Genomic DNA, 24148 nt, shown 5'->3' on the forward strand with positions numbered 1-24148 from the left:
GACTTTTTTTTAAAAATAAACATATAAAAATACAATACAAGTAAAATTGACTCAAAAACTCTCCTTGTAAAATTCACTTCCAATTTCTGAGTGAAAAAAACTTTTTTTCATAGTTTTTTTTGGGGGAGTATAACTCTCCAAATGTCTTTCTGTTTAAAATTGACTCGGAATAATATTCTCTTCCGAGTGTAAATTTTACTCTGTTTGGACTGGGACTGAATAGTCGTTTTTAGAGTAAACTGTACTCTACAAAATTTACTGGGTAACACTTGCAGAGGAGACGAGTGAGTCGTCCAGTTTGTCAATGTAGCTTGATTTATAATCAACAGTTTGACAGACCTCTGGCTTTGCTATGGCTAATCCCATTTAGAAAACGACATTGGTAGGAGATAGATATGCTGTCTCTTTAAATCTTATAACATGTGATTAATACATTTTATGTGATTCAATACACGGCCACATTTCAAGAGTTTCTTCTAAGCCTTATTTTTTTTTTTTCTTTTCAGCCTTTGTTGTAAATTTTGTATACCAACAATATATACTGCGTAGTATTCTTCCTTCTGCCATTCAGAATTTGTGTTCAAACAAACCCTGACACAAACCTTTCTCTAAATGCTGCTGAGCAGACACTCTTCTGTCTCTCCTGAATCCCGCTGAACAACAATCAGCTTCCAGAGCTTTCTTTTATTGTTCCCCAGCCAGTGAAACAAGGGAGAAGTTCCCAGACTGAGCTCGCAGCTTAACTCTCACAAAGCAAAACGCTGCCGCGCTTGTTTACCGGCCGAATAGCGCCACAAATACAACGTCACCCTGGAGCGTCCGAGTAAAAGCAGTGCCGTTTTAAAATGCGCAGCGTATCATCCTCCACTTGGCGCAGATTCTTCAAACGGACACGCTCGATATCGCCAAGGTCACAGGAGTGCTGACCTCAGGGCCTTTCCTAGTTCAATGCTGCGCCGTAGAGAGATAATGGTGGAAGGTTAGCATGCTAAGCTAATGTCTGTTCTTCGACAGGAGGGTGACATCATTGCTGAGGCATTCCTGGTTGCCATGGAGGGAGAAAAGGCGAAAAGATGGGGTTCAAAAAGGGGCACGGGCTTTTGGGGTGGCTCCTTGGACTTGTGTGTGAGAGCGGAGTGACATTAGCACCTCAATTCATTTGCTAAAATGGTGTCCCATAGCGAGTATTATTGTCTTGTGTTAAGGAATCCTGCTGGTATTTTCCTTTATGTAAATGTGAACGTTTTGGCACGGCGGATTCCGTAATCCCCCTCAATTTGCATGATCCCATGGGCGGGAACAAAGATGTCTTCCCCGGCAGTTTGTGTGTGTGCGCGCGCGCGTCTTTGTCAGTTGGGATTTCAGCTGTATAAGAAACAACAGTCACGCAATACTACATTCTCCCCGCAGCAGACACATTTGTTTTCATCACCATCAGTCAGATAAGTCGGAAAAGTCTTGGTAATATTAAGTTGTCTTGTTTTCTCGATCGCCCTTGACGTAAATTGGCATATTGATCAGATCTCAACTGCATTCCTGCATGCTGTGCAGAGTGAGGTGACGGATGTCCCTCTGAGCTTTATAGAAGATGGAAGATTTAATAATTCATCATCAGCTGCATTACTGTGCCCGTGGTTGTTTTTTTGCACATCTTCGTGACGCTGTAGCGTTGTTTCACAACATTTATTGAGGCAAGGCACATATTTTACATCAGAAAGAAATCAAACAAAAAAAATAATAATTTAGTTCACTAGCATAGATCAATGAACAGATGCATTTGTTGTAAATAAATCATTTTCAGACCAATCCAATCCCTCACGGCACACTGGCTGAAAATTCGGCTGTGGGAACTATAGTCTGTGATGAACATTGAACAAAAAAAACAAACAATTTTTTTCCCCCTTCCTCATGACACTTGTGCTATATATTGAAGAGCCCAACTCTGTGCTCTTTGCTCTATTTTGAAATGAGTATTGATAATTGTGTGGGCTATTTCCTGGGCGCCCAATAAAGTTGTCTAGACAAGTCTTATTTATCCATCCATCTTTTATATTGTACATCTTATTTATCCTCACTGGGGTCACGGATGAGCTGGAGCCTTTCCCAGCTGACTTTGTGCCAGATCGTCGTCAGTCAGTTCTCAGGCCACAAACAAAAAGCTTTTTTTTTTTTTTAAACAACATTAATACATGCATTCTTAAACGAATGAGTCAAATTCACATTTTCATGACAATGAAAACAAGGCGTGTTTTTTTTTTTTCTACGACTTTTAACTCATTCACTGGCGGACATTTTCAGACACACTTTTACCCTAAGTATTGAAATTTATTTAAAAAAAATATATAATTCCGGGGATTGAATGGCGGGACTGTGAAAAGACAAATAAATACGTCAATGGCAGTGAATGAGTTAAAAATTCTCACATAAAGACTGTCATGTTTTTTCTTTGTTTTTTGTTTTTATAAAGAAATCCTGTTTTTTGTTTTATAAAGAAATCCTGTTGTAGGGGCATACAATAACAAATGTAATATCCAAGTTGGGCCCATAAACACGAGTCACGTGCAAACCAAAATTGCAGCCTTACTTAGACCAAACTCCAATTTTGTCGAGTGCACCTCGGAAGGCAAACGGAATGGGAAAAAGGAATTTATTGCTCTGTCAGACACTTAAGTTAATTCCATTGAGGATTTGAGCAGGGGGGAGTCGACAGATTTCGATTTATGGACTCGACTCCTCCGTTCCTATCCCCCCAGCTATTGGCTGTTTTCAGGCCCCCTGGGGGATCCCAGCCGGGTGCCTCAAATCTGTTCTGATTCCCTTGTCATTTTTTCATGGTCATTAATTACATCTTATGATACTTACTTGTCTTTCACGAGTCATATGCGTTGAGTTGAACAAATCACCCAACTTCTTGGTGATATTTTCACATTTTGTATATATGTGTCAGTCTGCGCACATGCATAAAATCAAGACTGTGTATTTCATGCTGATAATCCTCTTAACGTCTATCCAACTGCAAATTCAGTCACGCAAAAGATGTGAGCTTTTGGATGCACGCACAAATTACTGCAATAATGACTGAATATAAGCCGTTTTTGCCTCCCAACTAATTAAAGAGAAGTCAGCGCAAACGTTTTTTTTTTCAAGAATATGTTCTATGCAAGCCCACTAATTGAAACAAGACATTCTTATAGATATTGCGTTTGTGGAATATAAGCTAACACTTTTAGCCATCTCAGGGTGTGGCCATTTTGTCTTCTGTCGACTGTAAATGACATCACAACTGCTCACAACGACCATCAAAAAAATCTTTTTTGAAACATCTTTAAAGAGGAAGTCAATGCAAACATTTATTTTTGTTCAAGAATATGTTCTATGCAAGCCCACTAGTCGAAACATGGCATTCATTTTTAGCCATCTCTGGGGGCGGCCATTTTGTCTTCTGTCGACTGAAAATGACATCACAACTGCTCACAACGACCAATCACGGCTCAGATTAAAAAAAACAGGTCACAAATGTAAAATTAATCAGAATGCCGTGTTTCAACTAGTGGGCCTGCTGGGAACATAATCTTGAAAAAAAAAAAAAAGTTTTATACTTGACCATCTCCTGTTTTGAGACCCTCATCTTGAGGGTATCACAATCTGGTGTTCTCACCATTATATTTAATTCTACCACTTCCGGCTACAGCACAAATGTTTGCATGGGAAATGAATGCAATCGCATTTGTGAACCTGTCTCAGCACAAGTTTGCAGCGTGTGGCGTCTCAAGGGAAGTTGTTAAAGGGCGCAGGGCAAGGAGAGTAAAGTAGCTCCTGTCTTGTCTGGATGCTGCTGACATCTCCTGAAAGCCTTGACCCACTTCCAAGACTCCTCCCACCCAAACATGCTGCATACTGAATCCACTCTGTCGTTGTGCTGTGAAGCATTGCATGCAGATGCTCAAGAGAGAAAGAGAGAGAGAGGGAGAGGGTGTGCCGGCCATGAAGTGCCGTATGAATAAATTGTGTATCCAGGCACCGCCAAGGTGAGCGCGAATCAGCGGGTTTGTCGACAGACGACCTTGACCAAAGTCAAAAGAAAATTGCTGCACCTGCAAAAAATTTTATCAACGCCAGCTACGCACATGAGGAGCCAAGCTGAGGAATACCAGTAAAGCGAGCGACGTGGCTATGTGTTAGAAACTGGGGTGGACGGTCAGACGGACAACGGATAGGGAGGAAGTGGGGGAGACACTCACTTAGTCACAGCTGGTAGACAGAGATTTAGACAGATTACGAACAAGAAAACACTTTTTTTTTTTCCACATACACACATTAGTGTATCATACAAAGTGGGGATTAGCACACTTGAGGTTTCAATTTTGGACAGTGTAAGTACTCTGATCTGAGGGTATTTGAAGGGATGTCAACACAATTTTTTTTTTTTTTTTTTTTTTTTTTTTTTTTAAAGGAGTCAACCCAAACATTTTTTTTCAAGATGTCCCCAGCAGGCCCACTAGTTGAAACGGAATTCTGATACATTTTGCGTTTGTGGGATAAGTGTTAATCCACCCATTTTTAGCCATCTCTGGGGGCGGCCATTTTGTCTTCTGTCCACTGAAAATGACATCACAACTGCTCACAACGACCAATCACAGCTCAGATCCAGAAAACAGATCAGCCGTTTCTCTAATTTCTCTTCCTTTTTCAAATGCTTTTTCCTTTTCCAAAATCTTGAGCGTGTCTCAGTGGAATTTGGCTAAATCCAATCTTCCACACGTCAAGTTATAAGTCCAACCATGCTTTTCTGGACCATGCTTTGAGGCAGCTGGAACAGAAAAGGACGTTTTCCCCAAACTGTTTCCTCAAAGTGCGAAGCATTGCCCAAAATATGGGTTGAAAAAAAACTTTCTTCCTCGATTTCTTTCTTGAAGATTTCCTCTCACTCGAAGCGTCTACCCAAACCCCCAAAAAAACCCATCCGTCTTATATTACAAAACTGTGGCATAATTCAATCTTGGCCAAATTCTTGACATTCAGGAACCCAGCAGGGTCACATTTAAATAACCAATAATATGGACAACTCAAACCTTCACAGCTGTGGTTAAAATCAATGTAAAAAGTCACTTTCCAGTAGCATTCTTTAATGTTCGAATGGACAATACGGCGCTGTAGTCGTTATGATGTTGCAGATGACAGCATTGCTTTTGTCTTTGAAAAACAGTCAGTGTAGACGCACCAGCACAAAGGCCCAGTCATAGCTGTGTTGTTTTTATGTGATCTCATTGGTCTCGTCTGTCCACCTCATTAGCCGGGCCTTGTGGTAGTCCTTACAAAGACGCTCAAAGGACTATCTTTGTGGCTTTGCGTAAAATGTAAAGGTCACGGACATCGAAACAGCAGATTCATTTGGCTTTCACCCTGCCGCTGTTTGACTCAGATGTTGAAAAATGACGCAGTGAGGCAAGTTTTCCGTAAGATAATTGCGCAACTCGAAATATGTCGTTGTGTTGTGTAAATATTCGTATCCAAAAAAGTCAACAAATTATTCTAAATAACAGTGAAGTAGTAGTCCTCCTTTGAATGATGTTGAGAGAGCATGTTGCGTAACCGCAAGAACAAAAATGAGAATGTACTGTGGAGTAATTGTTTTTACTCAAGGTTTGATGTTTTCCTTATTGTATTTCCCTTGTTAGATGCTGTGAGTGCAGCAGCTCACTGTCCCACTGGTACTATGAAAAAGACGGACGGCTCTTCTGCAAAAATGACTACTGGGCAAAGTTTGGGGAGCTGTGCCATGGCTGCAACGACCTTATCACCACTGGCCTCATTATGGTAAGAGGATTTATTTCCTTACCTCCGGGGCCTCGGTTTGTTCGGTACTTACATTTTGACTTGCTCCAAAAGAACACTTTCTTATCAATTTTGCAGAATGAATCCTTTATGAGTTTGCAGTGATGGAAAAAAATCTATAATTGGCGTGCTTGGAAGTAGATGATATGAAAAATGTAAATATGAGGATTGAATTTGCAAAGTAGACACGGATGGAAATTATTTGCATTCTGTGAGTGTCGCTTTGTTGACAGCACTAACTTTTAGCGCAAATGCTAAACAATTACGCAAATGAAAAATACGCTATTGTTGTGTTGTGTTATGAAAAAAATATTAATCACGATTATTTTTGTAATAATTGAATCACGATGATTCAAACGATTATTTTTTGCTACAAAACAAGAACAGGTTTAAACTAAAAAAAATATTAAGACAAAAAACAAACGATGGTTGAATAATTCGTTGTGTTGCCGGTGGATGCACTTTATACGTCTCTGCTCGCCATCTTCCACGGCAAACACAAAATGTAACCAAATAAGCGGTTTCAACTTGCCTTGCTTGTTTACAAGTCGTTCCTGTGACGGATCTTGTGCCATTTTTAGGTCTGTTACTCTGTTAAAACGTTGAGTAGGAGCGTGTGCAGTGTGACTTGCTGGGTGCGGGCTGGCTAGCTAGCTAGTTAGCTAGCTTGGAGAGGGCGGCGCGGCCGACTAACTCGTGTGCGTATGCCTCAAAACAACTCAAAATTAGCATTAACAATCATTTTTTTACGATTATGCCAATTTTGTAATTGTGGAGTGTAATAATCGAAATCGTAATTGACGCTACGCTATTGTGTGTATTTGCGTTTGTATGAATTATCCGACACGTAGGACGGGTGCCTCAAATGCAAAGTGAAACTGGCTAGATTCACGACACATAATGAAATACACGTGATGAAATACAGGATCTTCCTGGACACATGTAGTGAGTCTCCTTGTGCAATCTCAATAATGTAACATTGCAGAGTCTACAGAATATGAGATCATCACTCGTCCTGTCCTCTGGTTTATTGCTCTTACAACTCAGACTGATGACAGTCTTTGACTTAACAGCATATGAGATTTTTCCATGAATATAGTAGCTTTATACTGTATGTGGTGTGTAGTTTGAATGAAACATTGTGTTTATAGCAGTATGATTACAATACAATCAACACTGTGTATTATTGGTAGAAAGGCAGTTACAATATCTGAGTTATTAAAAGTAAAACTCAATTTTTCCATGCTAATTTGCTGAAATGTAATATGCTGAATGATTTTATGCACGGGGGAAAAAATGTAAATATTATTATAATACCAAACAGACCAGATAATATATTGTAACAGTGAAACCATTCTAATGTACTTTAAATGAGAAGGATTTTTTTTTTGTTTTTTTTCTAAGCAGAACAAAGTATTACGGCAGCCACTATTTCCAGTCGTCTTTTAAGGCCCTTATAGACCAAACCGACGTCGAAGGTCATGAAGCGTCGCGGCGTCTGAATGCGTCGTCTGCTTGGTGTAGTGGCCACCGTCGTGGTGTCGTAACCCGTCTCTAAGCATCTTGGGAGTGTTTACGTTTGTTGAATCGGCGTCGCCAGTCATGACATTTGGTCACTCTGATTGGCTGTTAGCTAGCAAATCAGCGCGCGGAGCACCAACGAGAAGTGACAAAGGTGGAAAAACAGTGAACACGCCTCCGCTGCCTTAATCTTCTTACAAGTACAAGAGCGGGGGTTGACAATGTAAGTATTTCACAATACCGTGTTAAGAACGTGATGATTTGCTTCGCGTACTTACTTACTTGGTTTACTTCTTCGTGAGCGAAGAATATAGCTGAATGCTTTGTTTACGTTTGTATAATCCGCCCCCGGCCAACAGCTTTCCTGGTTGGAGTTTTCCAAACATGAGAAATGGTGACTACCGCCGCCGATGGTATGGAAGGGTATTACATCTCGTGCATGCGCAGAAGCTACTTTAATGGTCAGCGTCGCTGTCTGTCGTTGCGGCGTGTGCTTTGCCAGCGTGACGTGCCGACAGCCGGCCGGACGCCACGGGGGGGTAAGCGTCTGTCACTGTTGGTGAACATCGTTTTGGTCTATCAGGGCCTTCAAATGAATGACAAGTGAAGGGCAAGCATTTACATTCCTTCATTTTCCTGCTGTTGTTCCACTCAACTTTTCACAAGTTTCCACACAGCTTGCAATGTCATCACAGTCTTCCACATCTTATCTCATAATGAAATCAACCTAATTCATAGGCTAATGGTGAATTGAGCCACCCTGATTTGGCTCAGCAAAATTACAATTTATTATCTGTCGTCATCTTAAAACAACTCATTATTCAAACGGTGTAGACAGCTGGAGTCATAAAATTGAGGAATTGAAAGTGTTTTTTTGTAGACTTTTATTTATTTTTTTTTAATCAGGCCTTAGTCTTCCAGCAAATAAAGTTGGCATAACGGGTTTTGGCTGCATTTTGATAGACACTTCATTCATTTAAGATGCATTGTCAAATGTTTGCCGGACGGCACTCAGACTTGCATAAGCACTGTTTTCAAAATAAAAAATATACAAGACATTAGTTGTGGTTCTTTACATTCAAAGTGAGACTCTACCATCAAAAATAATAGTCAAGCAATAACAATCAATTGGTTAGCCAATTGTTCCATTTTTACGAATGAACTTTAGGAAATGTGTCGGCTTTTCTTATCGGCCCCCGCACAGAGCAGTAACTCACCAGTCACCGCTCAAGTCGTTTATGACCTTTCCTGAGGATGTATGTGCTGATTGGAGACTTTCACTCTTGTAATTGAATTACCCTATATCCTGTCCCACCCTCACTCTGCCCTTATCATTGTTTTACTTTCAGTAGACCAATCTGCAGACTGAATAAAAAAGCTGCAAAGTGCAAAAAAAAAAAAAAAAGAATGCCGAGCGACGGCATTTGATTTGTACCTCAGTGATTCTTGATGATGAATTATGTCCACTTTTAAAAATATGTGCGCAGGATGTGCCAATCGACCAATCACGGCTCACCTGTTTTCTGAAGCTGAGCCGTGATTGTTCGTTACCTGAGCCCCGAGCAGTTGTGATGTCATCTTCACTCGACAGAGGTGACAAAATGGCCGCCCCCTGAGATGGCTAAACAGGGTTGAATTTTGCTGCTTAGCTCATATTCCACAAACGCAATATTAATAGGAATGCCGTGTTTCAACTCGTGGGCCTGCTGGGAACATATTCGTGAAAAAAAAATGATGTTGATGTGTTGATTTCCTTTTTATGAATTGGCACAATTATAACGCCTTTATCGCAAGCATGAATCAGCGTATTGTACGCCTAGCGGAGAGAGAAGCAAGCGTAAAAACAATCTTGTGCGTACGGATGGACGGTTTTGTCCACGTGAAACACATTTTTGTACGCGGTATTTGACATTGCGCTGACGTAATTGTGGCATCAATCTAACGCCATAGCCGTCAACCCCACAAGGGTGCCAAAAGTAAATAGATAAATAAATTTTCACATCACTGTATGAAATGGTCGAGTTAGCCTGAGCCACTTTTGTTTAGTTATTTGTCATATCAGTGTGGTTGCATTTCAACTTCGGTACTTTCATGGGGATTTGTTTGGTTTTGTTTTTACTTTGCTTTCAATCTCAAGAATTCCCCAAATAGTGGACTGTGAAATCAAAAGTCACAAGATTCTTTGGTGAATGCCACTTGTTGTTTTCAAGTTTTGCTCTGAAACTAGCTTGCGTCACTGCTGGGCTGTTTGTGTGTCTTCGATCACTCAAGGACAATGGGAAGACATGCGAAATCATCAACCAAATCAGATGAGGAACTGGTTACTTTTGAACGTGTTCCCACGGCACCCCAAAATGTACAAGATTTGAATTTAAAGGACAACTGACCGGCGTGGATTTGGGGAACCACACCATGAGTTTCAGTTTGACACGGCGTTTCTAGTAATAGCAAATACTATATTCCCTCTTAGCCACAACATGTTCATAAGTCAACTATAAGCCGTCAAATATTTTGTAGATTTTGTTTTAACTTCACTTTGCTGATTGTGGCTGGTACACCAACGCATCCAGTGTGTGCGCTTAAGAATGGGAAACAACGGCCTTAAGCGTAACCAATGGAAAGTCCCAGACGTACGATGTAACCACTTTGTAACCTACTGTGGGTGTGAGGTGGGTTTGTGCTTCATGGAATGTCTTTGTGATGCTTGACGACATGGAGCCGTGCAGTATCTGTTTTTCATTGTTTAAAAAAAAAAATGGTTGTTGATGAAATGTGGTTATGTGATGCATGTCGTGGCCAATATGCGGTTCACCTAATTGTTGTCTTCCTGGGTAAAGCTGGTGTTTGAATACCGATATGTGATATGTGAATGAAGTCTTTGGTAGGTAATGCACTCTGCGCTTTTAGTGATGTATTAAATACGCAAAACAACACTTGCCACACTTTAGCATTGAACACTGAATGAACTTGGTTAAAAAAAAAAAAAGTTTACTTTTGAAGTCATCTTAGCTAAAATGCAACAAAACACCTGTTTTAGCCTAATGTCTTGTCATTAAAATCGTGTGGTCATTTAGCATGCGACAGTTTATACCAACAGCTAAAATTAGCACATGACTCAGATGCTTTTAAGCAGTTCCCCTTTCCGTAAAAAGTTGTGACGATCATCTGCAAACTGAAATCCCCGATGGCAGAGGGGATTCACTTCTGAAATCTACCTTATGGATAGATTTGATCAGGTCCGTTTTGGACACACTTTTAAAATGAATAATGACAGTATGTTATTTAGTGTATGTATTCTATTTATAATTTTTCATGACCCTGTTCTTTTGAAATGACCACATGACTGAGCTATTTGTCAAAAATAACACGCCGCGCCCATTTGGAGTCATAGTTGTCATAGGCATTATTCCCCCCACCCCAAATTTAGAACAGTTCTGAGGTGTTTCAATGAATGTTCTGAAATATCCCAAGGACAAATAATTGGAGAAGACTTTGCACACTTGTATTTCTTTTATTGTATATGTAGAAGCGAGCCCAATTTTAGCAAATTAGCCCCTAGATTTTTAAGCGGAAGTCAACCTAAACATATTTTTTTCAAGAATATGTTCTATGCAGACCCATTAGTTGAAACAAGGCAATATGTTTAATATGAAATATGAGTTAAACAGCAAAATCCACCTGTTTTTAGCCATCTCTGTGGGCGGCCATTTTGTCACTTCGGTCGACTGAAAATGACGTCACAGTTGCTCGCCTGTTTTCTGAAGCTTAGCCACGATTGGTCGTTATCTGAGAACTGTGATGTCATTTTCAGTCGACGGAAGTTACAAAATGGCCGCCCCTTGAGATGGCTCAAAACGGGTGGATTTTGTTGCTTAACTCATATTTCATATTAAATATATCGCCTTGTTTCAACTAATGGGCCTGCATAGAACATATTCTTGAAAAAAATGACTTCCGCTTTAAAGCATTTTGAATAGTAGATTCTAGAATCCCAGTTTTGGTGGAGCAGCCTCAAAAGCCATTCCCAGAGCATGGCCAGTAACGTATTCATGAATCCTCAGCAGCCGCATGTCTGCAGTGTGTCTGGCCGCCTATTAATACCTCAGCATTGAGATGGCCTTGAGCCCACGCCTATAACAAGGGGGTGGGGTCAGCACACTGAGTAGACTAGGACAAGTGAGACGCTGATGTGGCGTAGGAGTGACGCGGCAGTGTGGTTGAGATTGCACGAGAGAGGGAGGACAGGACAGTGATAATAAGATTAGCCGATCTCACACGTTGCTTATCACATGCTTGATGACAGCATGGGTACAGTCCCAACAACACTGTGACTTACTGTTTTGACGTTTTGGTTACTCATTTGGTGAATTCTTTCAGTCAACTGTTGTTTTTGTGGTGGTTCTTGTGGGTAGAGGAGACCTCCTTTTGTTTATTTTATCATAATATGAAGAGCTGTATCAAAAACTGCCTTCAGAGCATGATTAATTCCAAAAAATAGCATGATGCAAATCTGAAAAATTGTTCAGTTAAAATATGCTTAAAAGGGAAATTAACCCAAACATATTTTTTTCCAGAATATGTTCCCAGCAGGCACACTAGTTGAAACACAGCACTGTGAATAATATTGCGTTTGTGGAATATAAGCAGCAAAATCCACCCGTTTTTAGACATCTCAGGGAGCGGCCATTTTGTCACTTCTGTCAACTGAAAATGACATCAAAATTGCATCAAAAAAAGGGGACGACCAATCATGACTCCGTGATCGGTCGTTATCTGAGCCCTGAGTGGTTGTGATGTGATTTTCAGTCGACAGAAGTGACAAAATGGCCGCCCCTTGAGATGGCTAAAAACGAGTGGATTAACACTTATTCGACAAACGCAATATTTATCAGAATGCCTTGTTTCCACTAGTGGGCTTGCATAGAGCATATTCTTGAAAAAAAAAAAAAACGTTTGGGTTGAGTTCCCCTTTAAAGACATTTAAGAGTTTTGGGGGGGATTTTTGATGCCCTTTAAAGACATTTAATAGTTTTGGGGGGGATTTTTGATGGCACTATTTTCCTTTTTATTGAAAATGAATATCGGCTCCAAATATCGGCCTCCTTGACTACTAATAATCAGTACCGTCCCTGAAAAAAATTGGTCTCTCTCTAGTATGTACCCAGTTTCAATATCTCCATTTGGTTTGTTGTGACATGAAATAAGACTAGCTACTACTACTACTACTAATAATAATAATAATCATTGTGCCAGAACAAACACCACCTGATTTTTGTTTTACCCGAGTCACTCTGTTGTAGTCAAAATGTGCCGAAGTGGGAGATTGGAAAGTAAGAATAGGCATTTGCTGATGACACAAGTGCGTGCGCGTGTGTTGCGGGGGTGAAATAGCCGGCCGGCGCATGTGCAAAAGGGGGCGGGGCCAAACAGGAAGTGATGAGGTCATAGCAAAAGCAGGCGAGGAGGGGGGATTTTAATGTAGGAGGGCAGACAGGAGGGATGAGCTCAGCTGCAGAGGCGTAGGTTTGCTCGCCTCCCGCCCTCCCAGTGCCGCTTCGGCTTTTCTGTGACCGCTCGCCGCCTGCGTGTGTTGTATGTTTTTGTATACTGAGGCCGGCTGTTCGCTTTAGAATGCACTAGAACAGAACAGGGACGCCGGCCGGCTCTTGGTGGCTGACATGGTGGGAGACTTGTTTTTCTGGAGCTTCTGCTGTCTTAGGCTGTGGAAAAGGGACAAGAAGGTGAGTGCGATGCCGATGTGGATGATGCGCACTGTGGTCCGCGTGAGCCGGGTGAAGGCAAGTGGTTGGCGTGCTTCGCCGGCTGCTGCCTGCACTTTTCCTCCCTGCTTTTTAAATTTGAAGCGTCGCTGCAGAATATGTGTCATTTCAATGTGGGTCACTTTAACGCCGTGTAATTCCAGAGCTCGCCTCATTTCTGAGAGGCGCTCGAGGCTTTTTTTTGCTTCATGTAAAACTGATGAGCCAAGGCACATTGGCACTATTTTTAGAGAGAATGGATGTCCTGATTGTATGATCATTCTTAAGTTGTCAGTATCTCTGCCTTTCCAGGCTATAATTCCTTAGTAGCATAGCGGGTGTGATTTCTACAATTAGACGAAAAGGGCTAAATACATTACCAGGGTCTTTAAAGGGGAAGTCAACCGAGACTGATTATTAGTAGTCAAGGAGGCCGATAACTGATATTTGGAGCTGATATTCATTTTCGGTAAAAAGAAAAATATTGGCATCAAGATCCCCCTCCAAAATTTAAACTTTGTTTAAACATCTTTAAAGGGGAAGTCAAATTTTTCAAGAATATATTTTATGCAAGCCCACTAGTTGAAACTATGATAAATATTGCGTTTGTGGAATAAGTGTTAATCCACTCGTTTTTAGCCATCTCTGGAGGCGGCCATTTTGTCTTCTGAATCTGAGCCGTGATTGGTCGTTACCTGAGCCCTGAGTAGTTGTGATGTCATTTTCAGTCGACAGAAGTGACAAAATGGCTGGACCCAGAGATGGCTAAAAACGAGTGGGTTAACACTTATGCAACAAACGCAATATTTATCAGAATGCCCTGTTTCAACTAGTGGGCCTGCTGAGAACATATTCTTGGAAAAAATATGTTTGGGTTGACTTCCCTCTCTTTAAAGCCAGGCCCGTATGTACTAATCTGTGTATGGTGCTGCTGTGCTGTTATGAGTAAAAGGTGCTTTCCATTCTGAGCATCAATGTAGCCCACTGTCTTCTCTGTAGCTCGCAACCTAATTGTATTTTCCCACATAATGTCGTCTAACGCTGAAGTCGTCGTTTCTGATGCGGAGGCCTGATCTTGACCACGTTCTGGGTTCTTGCGCAGGAAATGGTTTCGACACGTTTGTCAAAACTCGACTGAGCTCGAACGCTCTCGTGATGGACGATCCGTGACTAATTTCAATGTGTTGTTTTGGATTTGTTGTCAAAAGCAGAATGACGACATTATTGAATCGCGCAAATGTGTTGACTTTCGTGCAGAATTTTGTTGTTGCGTTGGGGTTGTGGGCAAGGTTATTACACAATGAGTTTAAGCAAAGCCAGATCCACGTTTCATTTGTTCAACACATTTATTGAGAAACATTGTGGCCACTGTTGATATGAGGTCATTGTCTTTCATACTAAGCCAGACTGTCTGTCTGGTGCTCATTGAACTTTAGGTTATCTTGTTCATGAATCCAAAGTATTAGTGCTGTCAAGCAATTAAAATCCTTTAAGTAATGAATTGCAAAATTTTTCATAGTTGATCGCGATTATTTTCAACTACAATTTTTTTTTTTACAAAGCTTGGAGCCGATATTTACTTGAGTAAAATATGGGAAAAAATGAAGTATATTTTGATTAAAAGACTAAAGTTCTAAAAAAGATACACCAAAGGGGCTGCCAAGTGAGCAGAGGTCAGCTGCCTAAATAAGTGTTAACTGACTTCATTTTTTTTAATGCATTATAAAATTAAAATGAATCTCCATCTCCATAACCATAGTAGGACGCACATGTTTTTTTTTACATTTTGAGTTGGACATAAATTACACAGATTGGCTTAAAAGTGTCCGCGCACGTTCTACCGACGAGTAAAGGTCATGATTTAAATGAATGATTTAAAAAAAAAAAAAAAAACCTTAAATAGGAATCAACCCATACATATTTTTTTTCAAGAATATGTTCCCAGCAGGCCCATTAGTTGAAACACGGCATTCTGATTAAAATTGCGTTTATGGAGTGAGTTAAGCAGCAAAATCCACCCCTTTTTAGCCATCTCAGGGGGCAGCCATTTTGTCACTGCTGTCAACTGAAAATGACATCACACACCTTCAGGGCTCAGATAACGACCAATCATAGCTAAGCTTCAGAAAACAGGTGAGCCGTGATTGGTTGTTACCTGAGCCCCGAACAGCTGTGATGTCATTTTCAGTCGACAGAAGTGACAAAATGGCCGCCCCCTGAGATGGCTAAAACCGGTGGATTAACATTTACTCCACAAACGCAATATTCATCAGAATGCCTTGTTTCAACTAGTGGGCCAGGATACAACATATTCTGGAAAAAAAATACATTCGGGTTGACTTCCGTTTTAAGGCACATGAAGCCGAGCTCACTTCGCGCAGCGAATGTAATTTGTGTGAACGAGGTACGATATGAATAAGGGAAGAACGAGCTGAAGCGCATGCAATTCAGGAGATTGATCACGCAGACTTCCCGTTTCCAAAAGTTGATTGATCCTGATGCATGTAGTCACTGAGGCTGAATATAATACTGTTAAAAGACACTCTACATCCAAAGTGCACATAGCGCAATAAAGAGGAAAAAAACGAATAAAGGCTCCACTAACCACCGGTTCAGACATGCCATGCCAGGCCTTTTTGAGGGCCTGCCTATGCTGAAAATGGAAGAAGCACAAACAATTAGATCATGTGACCTGAAGCCCCGCAGCCGTTTGAAATAAAAGAGCGTTGCAGAATAACAAGCTTTCCCTTGACATTTGGCCACAGTTTGTTGTGCCGTTGAGCGATGGAGCCACGAGGCCGCATGTTTGTCAGATGCAACCACTCAAGTCAGCCGCGCTCCAAACCAGGATGAGATCATAACGCAGTTGAAAGAAGACAGCAGCCTGAGCGCAGACATCAAACGCTCTCAGTCAGGCAAAATGGGATGTGATGGTTCATATGTGATGTTTCTCCAATCGGTCAGTTGTTTGGTCAGCAGTCAAATGCTGGACACACCCCGCGGGGGGGAGTCGCGCTTTTATTTCACAACGGCTTCCTTCTCCTCGTATTTCTCTCAAGCGTTGAAATCTTCCGCCTTGATAATTGACACCTCGGGGTGGATGCGTTTCCTGAAGGTGGCGACCACAGCTGTCGTCTGTCATACGTGTTTTAAGTGTGTATGCGTGTGTGTGTGTGTGTGTTTAAGCAAATGGCAGCTGCGGTGTCAGAGCCACACACCCTTTTTCAGCACTGTCCAGCTGTCCTCTCTTCTTCCTGTTTCCCATTTGGCGGCGAACGCACACACGGGTCATGTTTCCATCACAACAGAGACATTGACGGGACATTCATTTCCGGAACCCCTCATTTGATTAGTTATCCACTTTTGCGGTATACATGGCTCAATTATACTGCGTCTTCTTTCCTTCATAGGATCTAGATCGGCAAAGTTTTTGCAAAGAGGGTCATTTTTGGTGAGGTGAATTTTTCGGGGGCCGACCATTAAGCCTGACATTCTATTTTTTACATGGAACACCAATAATTCCAAGCACATTTTAGAAAAGCAGTCTGCCTTTGCTTTTTGACTTTTTTTAATTTAAATTTCAAGATTCATAAACATGTCTTTTGGTCCGTTTGAAACATGGCGTATCACTGGTAATTAAATGTTCAATGAAGTTTTAGATTTTAAAAAACGGGAAATAAGTAACAGTATTCACCAGTGGAAATTACATTTCAAACATGAATTGAACTTTTTCATTCAATACAGGGAAATATGTAAAAATATATATATCCTATTCACCAGTACAGGGCATGGGTAATTTGAAACATGGCATATTGTTGAAAAAAAATGTTCACTGAACTTTTACATTTTAAAACGCGGAAATAAGTACCAGTGTCCTTGCATACAAATGAAGCAGACACAGTTGTTGCGTATTTCAGTGACAGAATAAGTCTGATTTCCACCGTTCCTTAAATCGTCGGCCCTCGCTGTCAACTTTGCGTTTTTATTCATTGTCGCCATTTTAGAAATTTCGGAAAGGGTCACACAGGGTTATGGAATTGGACAGAGTGCTGCTGCCCTCTTGTGTGTAAATGTGAAATTGCATTTAGAGTGTATTTTATACCCTTGTCAACGGGGCTACGGGCCAGACGTTAATAAAATATTTTGACAGAGTCTGCGGGCCGGATAAAATTTGAGCGCGGGCCGCATTTGGGCCACGGGCCGGACTTTGAATATGTCTGATCTAGATGGTATGGCTCCTCTGTTAAAATGCTTATTTTCTCAAGAGGTCAATTTCGGGTTGTTTTTTTTTTTTTAATGTAAATGTCACTTCCCAAAGTCAGCTATGACCAATATGCTTGTGAGCAGAGTATTGCTCCTGCCATCTCTGCGTGTGTGTTGTCTGTTGTCAGTGCTGCTCTCCCAAGAGGGCGGGGCAGGAGGCATGTGGCATCGATTTAATTGATTCTACTTAGACTGATGCTGCCCATGTTTCCTCCTCTTTGTCTCGGGGTTTCCTGTTTCATTTTGTGTCAGCCAATCTTTTTTTTAAAGTGACTTTTGAGTGGTGCTGAATAGAAGTTTTGCACACGTTTTAACCTTCACGGAGTACTTGTATGATGCAAAAGCTGATTTTTTCAAGCAGCTCAATTTTTTTTTTAACCAACATGCATAGCCACATCTGTAGGTTCACCTACACAATTGTTAGCTATTACTGACAGAGCTTTGTAAAAAAAAAATTAGAGAGAGAGAGAGAGAGAGAGAGAGAGAGAGAGAGAGAGAGAGAGAGAGAGAGAGAGAGAGAGAGAGAGAGAGAGAGAGAGAGAGAGAGAGAGAGAGAGAGAGAGAGAGAGAGAGAGAGAGAGAGAGAGAGAGAGAGAGAGAGAGAGAGAGAGAGAGAGAGAGAGAGAGAGAGAGAGAGAGAGAGAGAGAGAGAGAGAGAGAGAGAGAACCGCAATTCTTAGTTCTGATCGAAGTTGTCAGAGTTATTATTAATTCTACAATGTCTTTTTAATGGTTGTTTTTTAACACGCCTCATTACAAGAATTTGGGGAAGTCAACTCAAACATATATTTTTCCAGAATATGTTCTATGCAGGCCCACTAGTTGAAACAAGACAATATGAATAATATGAAATGTGAGTTAAGAAGCAACATCCACCCGTTTTAAGATAGCTCAGGGGGCGGCCATTTTGTCCCTTTTGTCAACTGAAAATGACATCACATTTGCTCAGGGATCAGATCAATCACGGCTCACCTGTTTTGCGAAGCTGAGCCATGATTGGTCGTTATCTGAGCCCTGAGCACCTGTGACCTCATTTTCAGTCGACAGAAGTGACAAAATGGCCGCCCCCTGAGCTAGCTTAAAACGGGAGAATTTCTCATATTCCACGAACGCAATGTTAACCAGAATGACGTGTTTAGACTAGTGAGCCTGCATAGTACATATGTAGCTGTTGTGACATGCGCTATATAAATAAAATTGTATTGTATTAATCAATGTCACAAGCGTAGCTTTAGAATGTGTAATGTTAACCTGGGACAACATAGCATCAAATGTGAGGCTTACATATGTGTTATGTTATTTATCTTTATACTCAGTGAGTTAATTTCTAATTTCATTCCTACAAACAAATGAAATCTGCAGAGGGACCAGATTGATTAATGTGCTCATTGCCGCCCTCTGTTTTTGGCCCTAACTCAATTCTCTTGCTTTTTGCACAACCGCCCTAAGCTCAAGAGGAAATCTGGCAGCAGCAAACCTAATCTACCAGACTTTGCCCTACTTCTCACACGAGTCCTTGCAGGGCAATGCTGCCACCCGCCTGACATTGCGTTTTGTTTTCTCTCTATCACAGGTCGCTGGGGAGCAAAAGTATCACCCTGAATGCTTCACCTGTCTGAATTGCAGGACATTCATCGGTGATGGAGACACGTACGCTCTGGTGGAGCGATCCAAACTCTACTGGTGAGCACTGACTTTGGAAAAGTGTTTTGTTTTTCTTATGGCATTCACCCAAAGATGGCCAGGAAAGGCTCAAGCTCACCTGCCACATTTATGCCTGAGCAAAATCCACCCATTTTTACTCATCACAGGGGGCGGCCATTTTGTCACTTCTGTCGACTGAAAATGACATCGAAGTTGCTCAGGCCTCAGAAAACGACCAATCACGGCTCATCTGTTTTCTGAAGCTGAGCCCCCGGCCAACTGTGATGTCATTTTCAGTCGACAGAAAGTGACAAAATGGCCGCCCCCTGAGATGGCTAAAAACGGGTGGATTTTACTGCCTAACTCATATTCCACAGACACAATATTAACCTTGTTTCAGCTAGTGGGCCTGCATAGAACATATTCTTAATAAAAAAAAAAAGGTTTGGTTTGACTTCCGTTTTAAGCTCCTATGCAATTTCAACCAAATCTGTTGTAGCTTTTGTTTTGTCCCGTCAGGGGTCATCACAGCGAGTTACTCACACTACTTGTTTAGCACTGTTTTTAAAGTGCAAGTCAAGTCAAAAATTGTCTTTACAATATGTTCTATGCGCCCCCATCAGTCTTAAACATGGTATTCGGCTACCGCAGTATTTATTTTAGCTACTGCCTTACAAAGTAAAAATCTTTTTTTTTTTTAAATGAAAAAAGAAAATCTCCAAGCCTTTTGAAGTGCACCCAAAACCACAAATAACGAGCAGTAGACCAAGGAGAAATAAAACTGAATTTTTCATGAGCTGTAAAATTACATCTTGAGCACATTCTTTTTTTAATCACGCTCAAATCAGGAATAGTTCCAAAGACTTTCTGCAGCCACAAAATGTCTTGAAATCCATTAAAGATGTTGTGCAAACTTTTTGTTTTAAGTGTTTTTGGGTCCTTAGGGATGTTAGGAAAAATCCAAACTAAATCGGCATGAGACATCTGGACACTGTTTGGATGCGTCAGTTCTTGGCCTTGCACTTTGACCAAATCTTGAATATGCTTTGGAGGCTTTCATTATGCGTGTCAAATTGTGTTTACTGTTAGTCTGGTTAGCTGTGGGTTTGTGTGAGTTTGGCTGTCTTTTGGTTTAAAAAAAATAAAAAAATACTCACACAGTGGTTTCAATTAGAAAACTAGTTTCTTACATAACAGGAAAGAAAAAGGTGTGCTGTTCTAAAACTGAAGAGAATTTTTTATTTTTTTATTTTTTAGTTTTTTTTAACCTCACAGAGTCACACCTGATTAAGAATTGTGTATCCCCCAATGTGTCTCCGCCCTCCCTCCAGTGGCCACTGTTACTACGAGACCATCGTCACCCCCGTGTCCCTGCCGGACTCGCCATGCTCGCGAATCCCTCACACGGTCACGCTGGTGTCGATCCCCGCCTCCGCCGAGGGCGCCAACGGGCGCCGGGGGAGGGGCTTCTCGGTGGCTATCGACCAGCCGCTCAGCCCGAATGAAGACTGCAGCCCTGATCTGGGACGCACCGTCAGGGTCTCTCAGTGAGTCTAACAAGTCCATGAGAAAACAAGGAGCAGGAATCAAGAAGTGATGACTGGGGAGAAGAGATGAAAGATTGCATCGGATATGTTTCAGCCCGTATAAGAGGGAATAAACCTCCATTGTTTTGTTCCGCCTCCCCCCAGAGTGGATGCTGACTGCATCAGTCCAGATGTCAAAAATTCCATCCATGTGGGAGACAGGATCTTAGAAATCAATGGGACGCCCATTCACAACGTTCCTCTGGATGAGGTAATCGACACACAGCCCACAAAGCAATTTATTAAGTGTATGCCACTTATGGATTCATAGTTGTTGTAATTTTGCGAGCCACACACGGCTTATTTTTGCATTTGATCTGCCTCTAATACAGGAGTGTGATGTCAACGTTGGTTAAAAAAAAAAAAAAAAAAGATAGTCTATTAATGATAATCAGTCTAATTCGATTTCTCTTTTAAAAATGACGGCAGCCAAGTGCTCGATTTTGAAAAAAATGTTAATCACGATTATTCTGGTAACGATTAAAATCTCGATAATTCAAACAATCATTTCTTTTTTAGTACAAAACAATAAAAAATGTAAAAAATATAAAGACAAATCTCTTTGAAACACTATAATTATGTAAGTTCCTTTTGGACCAAACAAACTTTATAACATTGGTTATAAAATAAAAAAAGGAGCAAAAAAAAAAGGAGCAAATGTACAAATTCTAGTATGATTTCCTTGGATATAAAGGCATATTAATTCATCAGAATTTTTTCCGATTGTGCCAATTTTGTAATCGTGGAGTGTAATAATCGTAATCGAATTTCAATAACACAGCCTTAGCAACCAATAATGGCAAAACTGTATACAATCTAAAAATGATGAATTGTGGTCAATACATTAAAGTCAGCAGGTAGACAACAAGGAATCACTTTGAACAAAAGCGCTTTTCTTCATTTTTGACTAACCTTTCAGTGTGATGCTTCTCAGATCGACCTGCTCATTCAGGAGACGAGCCGCCTGCTCCAGCTCACCATCGAACACGACCCTCACAGTCGGGTGCAAGAGGGGAGCTCTTCCGAGACTGGCGAGCAGGTGGACGGCCCACTGTCCCCCCCGCTGTCTGCGGGGCCCAGCCCCATCCTGTCCATTCTGCCTATTACGCAATCCCCCATCCCTGACATGAGCAACCTGAAATCACGCCTTGTCACGTAAGATGCTTCATTTTCTTATTCGTAGTCATTTGAAGATTGATTAATAATGGCCACATGTGTGTGAAAACATTTGGACTAAATGTATTGTTTTGTTTGTTTACGCCACTCACTTTTATGCTAAAGGGACTGTTTCTGCAATACAATAATGCTATATTGTAATTGTGTCATTAGTTCTTTAAAAGGGGAAGTCAACCCAAACATATTTTCTATGCAAGCCCACTAGTTGAAACTAGGCGTTCTAATAAATATTGCGTTTGTGGAATATAAGATAACACTTTTAGCCATCTCAGGGGGCGGCCATTTTGTTACTTCTGTCGACTGAAAATGACATCACAGATGCTCAGGGCTCATGTAACGACCAATCACGGTTGACCTGTTTTCTGAAGCTGAGCCGTGATTGGTTGTTACCTGAGCCCTGACCGGTTGTGATGTCATTTTCAGTCGACAGCAAGTGACAAAATGGCCGCCACCTGAGATGGCTAAAAAGGGAACTTTTTATTTTCTATTTTTTTAGAGACAGAATTCTCAATACAGCTTATGTGTTAGTTCTCATTACTTGCGCCTAATGTTGTTGCTGTTGAGTGCATGCACTTTACCAGCCCTCATAAAAATGACAAATGTCCAACCTAAAATGGTTTATTAATGAATGTCTCCAGGCGGAGCTACAGCATCGACAAGTCGCCAGGCTCCAGCAAAGCTGCGTCCCCCATCTCGCCGAGGAAAGACATCAACCGCTCCGAGTCACTTCGAGTCGTCTCCAACCGGACACACCGCATCTTTCGCCCGTCTGACCTCATCCACGGAGAAGTGCTTGGGAAGGGCTGCTTCGGACAGGCCATCAAGGTACATTTCATGCTATTAAATTTCAATGGAGCATAATTCACATCTGACTGTGTTGGAAGTCCGGAAGGTGGCAACATAGCGATAAATGAATGAATTGAGTGAATGAAAGAATGAATTGCGAATTTATTCCGAACATGTAAAAATTGGGTTTAAATTAATAAATACATTTAAGTTACTTGTGAAGACAAAAGAAAAGACAACAGAATATGACAGAATAGAGGATTAAAGACGTACAATGATGGGGTGTATATTACAGGAATAGTCCCATGTTGCGAAGCACCATACGGTAGTAGTTAGCATGTCTGCCTCATATTCGAAAGGTCCCGGGGTTGGAATCGCAGCTCAGCTCCTCTTGCGTATTCCACCTCTACTTGCGTGGATTTTCTCCCAAAACATGCAAGTTAGCTTGGGATGCCACAATATCGCCAATATCGTGATATCGCAATATTAAAATTGCCACGATACATCGTCATCTTGTTGTTGTTGTTATGTCACGATATTAATATCAGCAAATCTGTTTAAAAGCCCAAGTTGTTTTCCATTTGTGCAGTTCCAGCACCCCCTGGTGGTTAGTTTATTAGCGCCGTTTCATTTGATGCGGCCTATGTTTTAAGACCCGCGCTAATCGCCAATAAGAGCGCATGACCGGCCAATCCTATTTCTTTGTGAATGCTGTTATTATGCACAAAACCAGAATATTACGATGTTTTTTTTTTTTTTAAATATGAACTTTTTTTTTTACAATATCATGAGCTTTTGTACAGTACCGTGAGCTTTTTATATATCGCCAACCTCCCCGCAATATCGTGATAATTGATGATCCTATCGTGATATCGTGACATCCCTAACGTTAGCCTATCTGAAGACTCGGTGTGAATGTGAGTGTGAACGGTTGCGTGCCCTTGTATTGATTTCTGATTAGTTGAGGGTGTACCTCACCCTCGCTCAAGGCGCCATCACACCCGCAACCCTAAAAAGTACAAGCGGTTAACAAAACTGATGGAATACCCCATTCTGAGGATTAATTGCAGTTGGCTCTTGACTCCAGGTGACCCACAGGGAGACCGGAGAGGTGATGGTTATGAAAGAGCTGATTCGCTTCGACGATGAAACGCAGAGGACATTCCTGAAAGAGGTGAGTGGATGTGGATATCCTCTTTTTCTTCTTTCTGTCTAGTCCATGTGATGAGGTTTGTTTTCACATCTGTGCGTAAAAGGAACATTGTTGTCATCATTGCACAAAGGCGAGGTTGGTGATTCGGCCCAGCCACTGTGATGACAGTAGGTGGCGTCTACATGTTGAAAAACACATTCAATCCCAAAGACATATTTATGTCATTTCACAGTCCAGTCATTCAATCCCGGGAATGTATTTATATTTTTTTAACATTTTTTTCAAATGTTAGGGTAACAGAGAGTCTGAAATAGTGCCAAAGAACAGGGGTCTGAAATAGTGCCAAAGAACAGGGGAGGGAACCTCCTAGAATAATATCCTGAAGTGGTTGACAAGGTGGACGTTAGGCTGCTCCATGCAGTGAC

The 24148-nt window shown here is 41.3% G+C and overlaps 1 protein-coding gene across 4 annotated transcripts in view; it reads left to right on the forward strand.

Moving 5' to 3' along the window:
- Positions 1–24148, forward strand: part of limk1a (LIM domain kinase 1a) — a 42806-nt gene that overhangs the window by 10334 nt on the left and 8324 nt on the right. For 2 of the 4 annotated variants that reach the window (XM_086036118.1, XM_086036119.1), the window contains 7 exons: positions 5679–5817; positions 18952–19061; positions 20354–20569; positions 20714–20819; positions 21543–21763; positions 22423–22609; positions 23658–23744. In XM_086036118.1, the coding sequence (XP_085892244.1) occupies positions 5679–5817; positions 18952–19061; positions 20354–20569; positions 20714–20819; positions 21543–21763; positions 22423–22609; positions 23658–23744 (1066 nt within the window). Of the gene's footprint in view, positions 1–5236; positions 5446–5678; positions 5818–12848; positions 13098–18951; positions 19062–20353; positions 20570–20713; positions 20820–21542; positions 21764–22422; positions 22610–23657; positions 23745–24148 lie in introns of those variants that run through there. The other 2 variants (XM_086036120.1, XM_086036122.1) reach the window with 2 other exon arrangements.

Source organism: Filicampus tigris, chromosome 7 (genome assembly GCF_054856515.1).
Source record: "Filicampus tigris isolate MCC_2025a chromosome 7, RoL_Ftig_1.0, whole genome shotgun sequence".
Taxonomy (NCBI): Eukaryota; Metazoa; Chordata; class Actinopteri; order Syngnathiformes; family Syngnathidae; genus Filicampus; species Filicampus tigris.